The sequence below is a fragment of the Quercus lobata genome, chromosome 5 (genome assembly GCF_001633185.2).
Source record: "Quercus lobata isolate SW786 chromosome 5, ValleyOak3.0 Primary Assembly, whole genome shotgun sequence".
NCBI classification, from domain to species: domain Eukaryota; kingdom Viridiplantae; phylum Streptophyta; class Magnoliopsida; order Fagales; family Fagaceae; genus Quercus; species Quercus lobata.
This window is the reverse complement of record NC_044908.1, coordinates 44,374,694-44,389,349: the sequence shown is the minus strand read 5'-3', so window position 1 is coordinate 44,389,349 and position 14,656 is coordinate 44,374,694. Positions and strand designations below refer to the sequence as shown.

Below are 14,656 nucleotides of genomic sequence, written 5' to 3'. Positions count from 1 at the left end.
AATCTCATTTAAAAAAAAAAGGTTAAAAACCCATACTCCTTTGGATTCATAACCCGTTCAACCCATTACATAAAATATTTTATAATTTCATTTTTCCTAAAAAGAAATGGTATCAAAAGAGATAAAGTGGCCATGAATTCTTCTCAACAGCACCAATAACTTTGCTCTCCTCAAATTTGCAATAGTTGTAACTCTGCTCTTCCTAACAACTTGGCTCACAATCATAACATGTATTATCTGATGATCTCTCTCTCTCTCTATACATATATATATATATATATATATATATATATATTCCCTCTTATCTATCATCATTACTCACTTTCTTACTCTCATCTCAACATTTGTAGTTCTTACTTTATCTCTCATCAAGTCATTTTTGCTTTTTAATTGTGTTAGTAAAAAGAATTGCAAAATTTCATATATTTTGATTTTTTTTTTTTTTTTCCTTTTGATATCAATATAATCAAGTTATCTTTTTATTAAATTTTGTATAATTTAATTTTTTTTTTTTAAATTCCTGGAGCCGTACTACTCTCAATCATTACCCATTAACTTGTAGTTCTTATATATTTATAAATCTCCTCAAGTATTCACAATTGAGAAAGTTAGATATTATCCTATACCATTGTTTAGGTAATACTCAGTCTTCCTTAAGCACCGCTTAGCTATTTTTTGCGGCTATATTATATAACACATTTTGTTATGAGCTAATCAATATATATATCTCTTCTTTGCACTTAGACCACATCGTGAAAACGATATTCTCTTTTTCCCCTTTCTTTACTTTGTAACTTGGGAAAATGCACATTTAGTACGCTCCTTTCAGTAGAATTATCCCCAAACAAGCATAAAAATTGCAACACTTATACGATTTAGGAAAACAAATTATTAATCACTAAACCGTTGGTACTACATTCATCAAATTAAAAAGCCATATTCATCATATATCATTATACATGGAACAATTCTCTCCTCCACGAGGAAAACGTAGCCAAACTTCTTAGTCATAGTACATGCACGCATGAACATAGAAATTTATTCATTTTTAATAAGGATAAATTACATTTTTTTTTTTCATTCTCATTTATAAGACCATTTTCAATATCCCTCCTAAACTTAAATTTGAGAGTTGAATGCTCAAATTTAAATTTAGAAAAGATATTAGGACTGACCTCACAGTTTAGAGTCATGAGAAAATGTAAAAGTTACCCATTTTATTACATAAGAAGTGAGATACCGATGAGTGCCTCCAGCTCTCATTGACGTACTTTACTTTTGATGTTCATAATGATGTTTTGCATCAGGACCTCCTGGAATCTGCCGATCTGCGGTAGGATCTTCATTTTTGATATCACAGTTAAGGAGTTCCTTATTAGCACCTTTGACCAATGCTGGGATTGACCTGGATTGATTGCTTCCATCTATGTTTGGATTAAGAGAGCGAGTTTCGGACCTCAAAAACAAAAGAAATAGCAGTGTAAGGCACATGCAAAATCTCAACCTATCCATTTTTACCATTTTTAATCTCTAGGTTTCGAAATTGCTAGGCTAGCTTGTAGCTGTAGATACTCAACCTGCACGGTGTTATATATGTATATACTGATACCATTATTATATTAATTAATTCAAGTGGAAAAAATGGAACTTCCAATACACAATTGACTAAACTCGATTTTGTACGAAACTAAGACCACTATATATGCACCAGTCACATAAAATACAAATAGTGACCTAGTGACCAGTTAGGATGCAGCACTAATGTGCAGGACGGAGGCATATATTGCCTACCGCACCCCCCCCCCCCCCCCCCCCCCTTCCCAAAATTTTTTATTAAAAAATATAGTGTGTATAAACACACACGAATTTTAGCAATTTTGTTCAATAAAATTACATTTTTCTCCTTTATCAATATCATCGTTTCTTTTTAGAATAATGTTACAGGCATAAACTTATCTATAACATTGTTACAAACTGTTATGTACAAATTTTTATTGGTTCGTATTTGAACCTACTACTTACATCACTTTTTTACTTGTCAATAACCAATCACCATATTAGCAATTCGTAAAAAAGTTTGTAATTCTAACATTTTCCTCATTTAAAGGCCTTTAAAAAAAATTTATAGATTTAAAATCTAAAACAAAATTATCATGCCCAAAAAAATTAGTGGAATAACAAAAATTATTAATAGTAAAGGTAAAAATATTTAAGTCTAATTAATTAATTTTACTCAAAACAAGCAACTAGCCCTTTAAAAAGTTTTAAACAAAATAATTGTCTTTACCTAGCAGAAGACACACGCATCAAAAACTCAAAAAATAAAATAAAATAAAATGAAAACCTCAGTAGCTAAGAAGCAGCAAAGCCAACGGTCAGAGCCATCCCTCATAACTTCAAGTCCTGACTCCATTCCTACTAATGTGATTCCATTATATTAAGCATGCATTTGCCCAGCAATTAAGTTATGTTTTACGTTTTTTCGGGGGTCTCACGGCACTGTTTATGGACCACCAAACCCATGAAAAATGCAGTAATCACTCATTGCTACAGTGTTTTGTGTTTTAAAAATTATTTTGTTACAGTGTTTTCAGCAATAAGTTTTCAGTTTTTAACAAAATAAGCGGTATCCAAACAGATCCTAAAAATTCAGCAATATATTCCTAGAATATTTTAAGCCAATGAAAATTCTCTTAAATATGCTTCCCTTTAGTCTATTTAAGTTCAACTCCGGTGCTTATTGACTTCTACGATCTTCAAAATCTAATGTTGGTTACAAGATTGGCGAACCAGCAGTGCCCAATGCCCTCCTACATTTATCACAAAGTTCTTAATCTATGCGTTTCCCCTTAGGTTTTTTAAGGTGAACTTTTTTGTTTCATAGTTGCCACCAAAAGTGAAATGAATGCCATGAAATTTGGTGGAACAAAATTAATACTAATGGTGATAAGAACCAAAGAGCACACTACTGACTGTAATGGAATAAATCAAGTAAGGGTTTCCAACATTAGTTTGAGTTCGCCCTTAGAATTCACAAGTCTCCAAGATCGTTGTCTGTAAATCAACCAAGAATTTGTGCTAACAAAAACATGTGAAAATTAGTATTTTAGAAACGCATGGGAACACAGAGGAAACTGACACAATTGTAGAATTCTAACACCACCTTGACGGATCCACCTATAACCGAAAATAGGGTTAAGTCACTTGCTATAGCCCAAAGCCTCCATTTAAAAAGGCCCCAAAATTGTAGCTTATTAAAAGATTCACTCAAGAGAAAATAATTTAAGGAAGAAAAAAATCAGCATAGGTTCCTTGCTCTTTCTCACACCCTCGAGAAAGCCCCTAAAATTGTGTGCCAATTCTAAATTGTTTCACAAAAAAAAAAAAAAAAAAATGTTGGAGTGTGTTTAATCATCATTGATGACCCATCTTTCTTAACAAGTTGGGCTTTGTTTGGTTCCTCAACGTTTTGTTGTCAATTTTCATTTTCAAAACTTAGTTCTCGTAACTCATTTTCACAACTCAAAAAGCCACTCACATTTGCTTGGCATCAATTTTTGGTCTCGCGTGTTTTTTCCCCTATTATCTTCCAATTAAAAATTCACCGCCACACCAATATCATCTATCATAGCAGGAATATAAAACCACACACACACCAACCGAAAAACAACTCCACCCCTACTCTACAACCTACTTGATTACGGGATTGAAATGCATGCAATAGGAGGAGAGCACGAAAAGGCAAAAAGTCGGAGGTGAATTTTTCCCTCTTTAAAGTCCAGGAAATTGGCATCACCTACTGTGGAAGCCCAATGTTTTGACCACAAAAATTGAGCTTCTTCATCACTTTGGCATAATCTACAAGGACAACGTAGCAAATTCAGCAACAACTAATAACGCATCACCACCAATAGCTAACCCAGAACCCCCCACCACCACCAACAACAACAACAACCACACAACTAAAAAAAACCCATCATCTAGTGCGACCACCAACATAGCAAGCTAGCGATCTAGCATGAGAGAGAGAGAGATTGAAGTAAAAAGGAAGAAAAGAGTCATTGTGCTCAATTAAAGGCATGTGTTGTGTGGGTTCCCATTATGTCCATTTTATTATGAAAATGTTACTTAAGTCGGTTCTCAAATTTTTGAAAACTCCAAAATGTTATTCTCATTTTTTGTTCTCATAATCTCATTCTCACTCTTTTGGGTGAAGAGTTCCGAAGAAACTAGGAACAAAAATTGAAACCAAAAAAACATTGTGGTGGTGGGACCCACAGAAAACAAGAAATGAAAACTAAAAAATAGGGTGATTTCAATGAAACCAAAAACACTCTTAAAGTTTCAAATGATATATATATATATATTGTATGACATGCTTCATTTTTGCATACAAATTGTTTTCAGAACGTGACCGCTATCAACTTGTATGAATGTTGTAATAAATTGCACTCTGTGAGATTTAACATTTATGAACTTGCAGTCTTGTACATGAGAAAACAAATTATGCGGTTGCTTGAAATTGCTATCAAGTAATTACAAGCCAACTGGACCTCAACTCGCTTCTGTTCACTTCCATGCCATTTTTGTTAAATTTTAAATTTTTATATTTCAGGGAGAATTGAACTTGGATCAAATTGGCCCCAAGCACAAGGCAAAACATGTGACAAACCCACCAAAAAACAAGAGAGAGAGAGACAAAGAATAGGTACCTTGTAAGCATTCACATCATGGTTATTATCTATTGGGAAGTATTTATTACACATTGCTCTATTACACAAAAAAAAATACACACAATTCAGTTTTTGAACTGAAAGCATGTCTTGAAGTCACGATTTCAATTCAAAAATTTTAAAACTCAAATCTTGACTTCAAAACACAATTTCAGTTCAAGAAATAATTTGTGTACAGTGTGTGCAACAATGTGTTTACTAACAATTAGCCTTATTTATTTATCAAAAATGGTATTGCTCATGCATGAGCTGACAAGAAATCAGCTTGAGAATATTTGCAAGTAGGCAGTTCAAATGATAAATCCAATTCAACCTATGAAGCATCACACGTGAGTGTCCAACCGTGCCGTCACCACTTAGCCATGATGAAAGAGAGCATCTAGCCTTTCCCTGAAATTAACACAAGAATACAGACTCGTCTACTTTAATTTAGCTATACAAAAATAAAAATGTGCAATCCGGTGGATAAGAAAATTAGGCTAAGTCAGCCAAAAAATGCCTTACACATACCTTAATATGAAAACTGTTGCTGCCGGCCACTGATCATGCTTGAAGCTCCTTGGACATCAGTTGGGAAGCGAATCTCTGAATCTTACGGATGTTCTCAATTATGAAGGAATTTCCAACACAATAAAAACAGAACAAAGAAAAAAAGAACTTAACATCAGAGAAAGTAGGGATATCTTCTCGTCATAGATGGGATGGTTAAGCATCAGCAAATTGTTATTGTTGACAATAGCTCGAACTAATTTTTCTTTGGCTTCCTCGTGCTTCTTTCTCAGCATGTTGCAAATCTGCAAGATAGAAAACATAGGGACAAATTAAAAATAAAAATAAACCTAATTAAATACTAGGACCTAAAAACAAACTACATACGACTAGAAAAATTAAATTAAATATTTATTTAAGTCTCCTGCATCAGTTGCAAGTTTTGGGCTGATTACATCCTCCTTGTAAAGACAAAGTCCAAACTTTGACCCAGGGAGGGTCATTAGTGCTATGTTGGTTTGAATTGGAAAGAATTTTTTGGTCATTGGGAATCTCAAAGTCAGCATTTCACTAAATGAAGATGTGTACCTCTACAATTTAACAACTGCAAGTCCTTTTCAAGTTTCAGGTTCACAGTTTCAAAGTCACATACAGGTTTGAGAGACTGTCAAGTTCATGGTTTGAAGAGCAACTATTCTGTGAAGCCTATATGAATCACTTAATATCTAACAAATAAATCCTAGTTTACTCACATCATCAAGATCCTTCGTATATGCCTCAGCCTTCTCAACATTTCCATCATTCTCCATAGCTAAAGGAATTTCCAAGTCCATCATGTTCACCTCTCGAGCACGTTCAAGTCCAGAGGTCCGGTGGTCAGTAAAGACATGCTTGGCACTACTCTCTGCCTGAATCCCATGAATGCAAACCTGGAGCACATGTAAAGGAAAGTGAAGCAACTTATGTTCACCTAATAAGGCTTCAACCATCTATATGTTTTCATATAAAGTTCAGCAGTTAGGGTTGGTAAATAAACCAACGAACTCTATAGATATCTACCTGTTCTTCAAGGACACTTTCCAAAGGTAATTTTGAATTACTGCAGGTGATTTTTGATAAAGCAAATGTTATTCCAGTAAGTTTAGAACATATTATTGTCAATAGAACAATCATACCTGCTTTCACTAGGTGATGCAGAGAGGCGTTTTAGAGGCTTTAGGTACACTGAATCTGCATTTGATGCCTGCAAAATAGCTTCCTATCAATATTGGTGAACGGAAGTCATGATAATTTTCTTATAGCTTACTGAAGCTTCATATGAGTTACATTATTGTTGTGATATCATTTTCAAGAGATCTTTATGAATAACAAGGAGTGGCTTAATAATATAAAACCTCAAATGTTTTCCTTTTCAAGGATGGGCTCTGAGACATTTGTTTCTCAGTACTGTCAACACAATGCTCAGTCTTCAATGCTACATTTCCCTGTACCTTCATTTTTTTCTCTGACTTTTCCAAGGAGTTAATTTCTCTCCGACTTATAGAACTTGATAGAACTTTGTTTGCCTCTGTAATCCTACATTGAAGACATACATCATTTAAAGACTAGTAAGGCAGCCATTAAAGAAGACTTATACCTATGTGGGAATAATACCTTGAAGTTTTAATGCTAGAGAGATCAGGTGTCCTCTTGCCAGCTTTTATGGAGCAAAGTTTATTCCTTTCGGCCGAAACGTTCTTCAAGTGCCGCAAAGACTCCATGCTCGAAAGCACAAGTTTAGAATTCACGCTTGTCCGGGCACCACATTCAGTTGTCTTACCAGTTAGGCTGGAAAGATTCACAAAATTCTCTCAACAATATAATATTTCCCTATAAGGTCTTATGAAAAGATTACAAACCAGAATATATGTCTGAGAGAACTTACTACAGTAGCGCTATCATAAAGAGTGACTGAAGTATAATTAGCACATGTCCCAAAAAACAGGGTAACTTTTTGAAAAATCATTATCTAAAATCAACTAAATGAGGAAACTTGTATTGAACATAGATTCCTTCAAAAAAATGAATACCTTGCCTACACCACGTATCTGCCTTCTCCGGTTTGAGCTAGCCGGTTCATTTGAGTGGTGATGCATGCTACTCAAACCACAACCTATGGAGAATTTCTGGACTAATATATGATGTGTTATGTGGAGTCTAGTTTGTGTTTGATTTGGATTATGACTTGATCCGATATAAAAGCGAGACATGATTTTTTAGCCCATTGGAAATCCTTTGTGTAGGATGTAAATACAATTGTTTCAAATTAAGGTTGGTTGTGTTGTTTTAAAAAGAAAAGCTATACTGCTGCATCTTGTATTTTTCCCTGTAATTAGTAAATCACTGTAACTTCGTAGATGTGGGCAAATTATTGAACCACGTAATTTTTTCTAGTGTGTGATTGCATTGTCTGTGTATTATTTTTCTATCTATTTTTGCCTCTCACAGATTTAGGGTTGGGGTTTGAGTGAGAGCAATGGTTGAGGAAACAGGAAAAGATACAATTCTATGACACAGACTTTGGATTCTAGAGGATGCAGTCCAAGGGTTACCTATATGGGAAGAAGTTACATGAATCTTTTTTGGGTGGGCAACCAGAAGGCATGGATGATAATGATCGAAAACTAGTACTTCTTGACAGACTGGGGGTTATTCGATTAACAATATCTAGATCGATTATACATAATGTAGTAAAGGATAAGAACACAATTGGTTTGATGGCAGCCTTATCTGATATGTAAGGAAAGTCGTCGGCAAACAACAAGATGCATCTAAATGCCTTACAATTTTTTGTATCGTTTGATTGCCTTGTGTATGTTTTTTTTTTTTTACCTATCTTTGTATCTCAAATATTTACGAATTCGTGTATATTACCAACAAAATGTTACTGGTTATTATAGATAAACTAGTGAAAATAAATAAATAAATTATATTAATTCTCTGACCTTGATGCTAGGGTTCTAGTTCTACCACTCTTCATTACCCTTTTGTCTATGCTAGGATTGTGTTCTCAATTGAGAATGTTGGATATTATTCTATACCATCGTTTATGTTATCTTCAGTCTTCCTTGATCACCAATTAGCGATTTTTTCCGGTTCAATTATATAATACATTTTGACATTTTGTTATGAGCTAATCAAAATCTCATTCTTTGCACTTAGACCCATCATGAAAACGATATATTTTCTTCTTTCCCCATTCTTTATTTTTTAAGTTGCAACGTGTGAAAGCAATGCACTTTTAGCATTATCCCCAAATTGGCATAAAAATTGCAACACTTATATTATTTAGGAAAACAAATTATTAATCATAAAACCATACGCGTTACCGGGCCAAAATGGGCAAATGCCCTTTTTTCAGAAATTAAACATCCTTGTGCCCTCATTCTGAAACTAAATAGGGAAATGCCCCTCTTTTGTAACTCGAGAATACTAAAATCGAGTTATATGAAATACTCGATACTCCTATGATCGAGTTATGTACAGGTTTTTCCCGCACTGCTGGCATTTTTTTTTTTTTTTTTGAATCTCTACATAATTCAATTACTTAAAAATCGAGTTAGTTATGCTGTTATAACCCCTGATTTCGTACTGTCTTTGTGTCAGGTGGAGTGTTTCAATGTAACTCGATTTCTGTAATATCGAGTTATAAAGTATACTTGATATCCGTAAAGTCGAGTTATTCTCTTATAATTTCTGCACACCTTCTCCCACTCAGTGTGCCTTGCTCTCTGCTGAACTGAGGACACTTTCTGCTGAACTGAGTTGGAACTCCTCCACAGATCAACAGCGGCTTTCAAACTCAATTGAAATTTGTATCACCTCAGGTAAAAAATTCACATCACAATTTTAGGGCAATGTTATTTTCATTTGATATTGTACTAAATTTTGATTTTTTAGGTTGAATGAATGTGAAGTAAGTACATTGGTGTGATTTTGGTTATTTGTTGTAGTAAACGTTGGTCACAAGAGAATGAAATAATTTCTTTACTATAGCAACATTTTGTATTGCACATAATCATCATTGGTCAGACATTTACAACAACATTTAGTGTTGAAGACAATGTGTAGACATTACCAACAATGTCTATTGTTTATGGTCAAATGTTGGTGTTAGTGTTAGTATTTCATTTTTAGCATGCAATAGTACACAATTTTATGAATGTCTTTGCTGTGTACCATTCTATGCAGGATTACATTATTTAGCAACTGTTGATACACACTGTTAACTTGATCATTTGGTGTTATTGTATTCAGTGTCAATGTCTGGTTCTGGCAACCCACAACTCTATAGGCCTCATGATGTGTTCACTGCTATGGGTCGTTGTTGGGTATTGGAAGATGAGTTTAGCTATCCAATCAATCTGAATTTGCGAAATAGTGCTTACGTTCACAATACCATGAGACAGGAGTGGGCTTGGTTATTTCGTGAACAACAAATGTTTTATGATGAGTTGGTTGGTTTTAAGTTGCCAGTGCCTCGGCGACTCGCATTACAGATGCTCAGAGACAGCATCGACGAACTTCGTAAAGCATTGAACCGCATAAGAGAAGAAAATAATCGAATGAAGATACTTCTTAATCGATATCGAACCCAAGTCGAGATTCGAGAGTCAGTGCAGGAAGGGTGGTACGAGCATGCACAGTTCATGCAATCACTTCTTGCTGATCCCATTTATCAGTCAGACGTGGAGATGTCAGATGAAGAGTAATCGTGTCGTGTCGTGGTGTAATTAGATTTTGTTGGAGAACTATTTTGCTTAACTATGTGTTATATGTATGGTTGCATTTGTACTATGTAAACCTTATTATTGATTATGAGAAACATGCACGTTATTCGTAATGTAGATTATTCTCACATAAGTCATAAAAGTCAAATATTCTCACACATGATGTTTTTCAATAAGCACGTACGACATAACACAAAAAACATAAAATAACTTACACTAACATTATTAACTTAACCATAGACATAACACACACACACACACCACAGTGGCATTCATTCTGATAGGTAGTCCTCGTAGTTGAGGACATTGTTACGTTCTGCCGGAGTGAGTTGCCTGTTCGTTGTAGCGGCTTGCTCCTCCACCAATTGTAGCATATGATACCTGGACCTACGAACTATCATAAGATTGTTCTCTTTTTTTATTTTCGTCACTACATGCTCATATTGGTGCATGTTTTGTTGTGGCAGTGTGAGTGAGCTACGCTCGACAAGAGGCGCTCCGAGTTGCAGGAGATCATTGTGCAGAGCGTTGGACTCGTTCACGCGAAAGTCCCACTCTTGTTGCAATCCGGCATAGTATTCCTTCTCGTCAGAATCTCTTTGCGTTCTATAGTTATTTGGAAAACGAGGTAGCATCCAATTACGCATTGACATTGGAAAATGTGACTTTAGATCGGTATGTGTAGAAGTTTTGTAAGGGTAGATGTATGTAAATGGGACTTCGATATGTGTAGATGTTTTGCAAGGGTAGATGTAAATGAGACTTTATATAGGGGTTTTGCAAGGGCAAGTATTCAGGTGGATGTGACTATAAGTATTCACGTGAATAAAGATGATATGACTTGACAGTATATTGTTCAGTGGCATCTGTTGGTGCAAGTGATTCGTTGAGGTAGCTGTTTCATATGGCTATAGCTTGTGTTGCAGTAGCGGGCTGGTGATGTGTACTGCAAAAGAGGTTGCGTATTTATTCACATGAAGACTATTCAACATTGATGTGCTTCATCTGACATGACTTGACGAGACAATGTTGAGTTGTGTTAAATGTATCATAAACTTCTCAGGGATGCTATAGGTACATCCTTTAAAAATGCTGCATTGCAAAAGGATGCATAGCTGTGTATTGACGTGCGTGTAGGTGATATGACTGGACAGGGTTCAACAGTGCAAAGCTGTTGAGCAGCACTACGAACATCAATGTAGCAATAGGACCAATAACACCCAAAATTGATGCACAAAATTTTCTGCGCTGCTATGTGTATTGACGTGAGTGTGGATGGGTACTTCTGGTCAGGGTTCAACAATACTGAGCTATCCACCGTAGCTACAGTCATTGCTCCCTATGGTGGAATTTGGCAAGTGTGATTGAAGAAAGCTGATAACAACATTTGGTTTTGTAATGGTTGGCAGGATTTCGCTGAATACCATTCTATCTGTTATGGTTATTTTTTAGTCTTCAGATATGAAGGAAATTCAAGCTTCCATATTGTTATATTTGATAAGACTGCCATTGAGATTCAATATCCACCTAGGAAGAATTGTAAATTGGAAGATCATCAGGTAAAAATATCAAAAACTTAGATGAAGATGATACAAACATTTCTTCCTCAATGTACAGACCCATAAAACATGAAGTCAGAGAAAAGTTTGTTCTTAAAAAATTACCAATTATGTCCAGAGGAAGAGAGAGAGAGCAATCCAAGCAGCCAAAAAGTTCAAGCCTAAAAATCCTTCTTTCATGGGTATCTCGTGGCCACATAATATGGTGAGCCTTTATACATAATATGATTATGATGTTCTCTTAAATATGGCTTGGAAACATATATGGGAAGCAAGTATATTATTGGGAAGCAATTTGTCACACATCAATGTCTTGTGCTATTACCCTCCATCAAAACATATTAAGCAATGAGATTCGGGGAAGGCTGGGTTGCATTTTCGAAAGACAATAATCTAGAAAAAGGAGATGTCTGTGTCTTTGAGGTGATCGAAAGGACTCCTGTTGTGATTAGTGTCTCAATATTTCACTTGGTTGACCATCAGAGTTTGGACAAGGATAACCTGTTTAAAATTTAAACTAGTGATGTTTATGCTTATATTTAATTAGGGACTTTGATCACTACTATGGTTTATTTCTGATGGATGTGGTTTTAAGACTTTTCTTTGACCAGTTTGGTATGTCTTGTTCAAAACTATTCAGAATTCCTGTGCTTCATCTGACATGACTTGACGAGACAGTACTGAGCTGTGTTCAATGTATCATAAACTTTTCAGTCATGCTCTGCATCCTTGAAAACGGTGCATTGCAAAAGAAGGCATATCTGTGTATTGACTGGACAGGGTTGAACAGTGCGAAGCTGTTAAGCAGCACATGTAGCACTACGAACAACATCTGTGTAGCAATGGTGGACAGCTCACACCCAAAATTGATGCATAACCAATTCAGGGATGCTCTGCCTCTTCGAAAACGGTGCATTGCAAAGGGTTGCACATATGTGTATTCACATGAGTGGGGATGGGTACGTGTGGTCAGGGTTCAATAGTTTCGAGATGTTGAGTATCACATGCAGAACTACATCAATCAAGTGTAGCAATGATGGACAGCTTACCCCTAAAAATTTGCTTACACTTTTGAGGGGTCCTCTGCATCCTTGAAAATAGTGCATTGCAAAATGTTGCATATCTGTTTATTCACGTGAGCATGGATGATATGACTGGACAGGGTTCAATAGTGTCGAGTTGTGGAGCAGCACATGCAGAACTGCGAACATGACTTCGCCGAATAGTGCCGAGCTGTGTTAGCCTTTTCCAACCTCACTTGCCAAATGCTAGTATTACGAGAAGTGAGTGTAGCAACAGTAGAGAGTTTTATCCCCCTGTTTCCCTACAAACTTTTCAGGAAGTCTTTGCAGGTAGAAAATGTAGTTACATTTTCTCAACATTAATGTAAAATTACATGAAGAAAACTATGCTTCCAAGTTTTACATCAATGGCTTACGATCATCACAATTGCAATATTAGGGAGCTTTCAAGCAATGCTACAACAAACCAATAACTTGAATGAAACATTTTAAAGGCTAATCAGGCTTTTAGGCCTTTACCCTATTTTTAAGGAAACCAAATATCGTTGTGAGAGTGTGTTGGGTGAGCCATATGGATTTTCAGTGAGTGAGTGGTTAGTCTGGTTTGGACGAGTCTTTATATAATGTATCTATATAAAGTAGGACACTATTACAACTAAGATACACAGATACGTGCATATTATATCGTGACTCAAACAACTCATATAAAAGAATTATTCGTATTATTGAATCATATGCGCGGTTGGTCTATGTGGTTTGGATCAGTCTGTATATATTGAATCTATTAAATTTTCCTACAAGTAATGTGCAATAAATATAATTTGGAGGCATTTCACTTCCTAAGGTTTTCCCTACATTACAAAGCAAAGGACATTGTCCAACCAAAGCACATTACTTGAATGTAGCAACAAAGAACACGTATGAAAAAAATGAGAAAGTGATTTCACATAAACTTAGCCAAAAGTAATAAACAGTTAATGTTTAGAGTTGCAAAAGTTGAACATACATAATCATCATTTGTCACACATTAACAATAACATTATGTATTGCACATAATGTGTAGACATTAACAACAACGTCTAATGTTCGTAGGTAGAAATTTTTGGAAATCATCATTGCTTGAATCTGAGAAGTCTGAAATATCTGTTTCATCATCTAACGCAGTAATTTCATTAATAGACTTCATGGCTCGCTCTTGCGCCTTCCCCTTTAGATGCTTCCTAGCTTTTTGGATTGCGTGAAAATGGTCTAGTCGCCTTTGCATTTGATTGTTCTCTTGTTCAAGACGAGCAAGTATGTTGGCAGGTTCATCTCTAGGTAACTCGACAGAGCGTGCCTTAGGAACTCGTAACCCGTGCCATCGACAATACACCTCTAACTCACACCTCTTCTCGTATAGGGTTGACCATGGTGGTTCTGCTATAGTGAACTCTATTGCGGTGGTATCTGTACTTAGTTTTGTAGGTTTGCCGACCATGATGTGTCCGACGCTTCCAAGACTCTCATACGTGTATATTGGCATATTAACGAAATCTCTCTTCTTTCCAACCCATTTTCCTCCATAGTGGTCTGTGTATGTATGTAGTTGTTGATCTGTTGGAACTTATGATGATGCATTTGTTGAAGTAGGTCCAAACTTGTTTCGCATTGTACGATTTGATGTTGAGGTATTGCGACTCATAGCTTAATCAATCTACGAAGTTAGCGGGGTAGAAAGTTAACATTATATCACTGGTGCATTTATAACCTCATTTCACGGTCCAGGCATTACAATTTCACTTATTAGGGCTTGTCATGTCAAACCCTTCAGGAAAAACGCTATATGAACAGGATTTTAAATGTTCCTAATGTCACATCAAAGGTGGGCAGTAGTTGCAACAGTAGATGTAAATGAGACATCTGTGCATCCAATTTCACAATTCTGTATTCACGTGAGCGTGGGTGTGAAACAGTGTCAAGCTGGGTATCCACATCGTGTAGAGCACCGAACATGACTTGGCTAAGCAGCAGTGTCTGTTGGCGCATGTGCTGCGATTGAAGGAGTTTGATATGACTACAGTTGGTGCTACAGAAGCAGGCTGGTG

The 14,656-nt window shown here is 35.8% G+C and overlaps 1 protein-coding gene across 3 annotated transcripts in view; it reads right to left on the bottom strand.

The window, feature by feature from the left end:
• Window positions 1–7,052, bottom strand: part of LOC115989040 (uncharacterized protein At4g18490) — a 33,205-nt gene extending 26,153 nt beyond the window's left edge. For 2 of the 3 annotated variants that reach the window (XM_031112697.1, XM_031112696.1), the window contains exons 1-5: window positions 6,876–7,052; window positions 6,617–6,797; window positions 6,398–6,465; window positions 6,282–6,321; window positions 5,975–6,151 (exon numbers count right to left, since the gene is read on the bottom strand). In XM_031112697.1, the coding sequence (XP_030968557.1) occupies window positions 5,975–6,151; window positions 6,282–6,321; window positions 6,398–6,465; window positions 6,617–6,797; window positions 6,876–6,982 (573 nt within the window). In that variant the 5' untranslated portion in view covers window positions 6,983–7,052. Of the gene's footprint in view, window positions 1–4,720; window positions 5,124–5,243; window positions 5,334–5,416; window positions 5,528–5,974; window positions 6,152–6,281; window positions 6,322–6,397; window positions 6,466–6,616; window positions 6,798–6,875 lie in introns of those variants that run through there. The other variant, XM_031112698.1, reaches the window with a different exon arrangement.
• Between the last annotated feature and the right edge of the window lie 7,604 nt (window positions 7,053–14,656).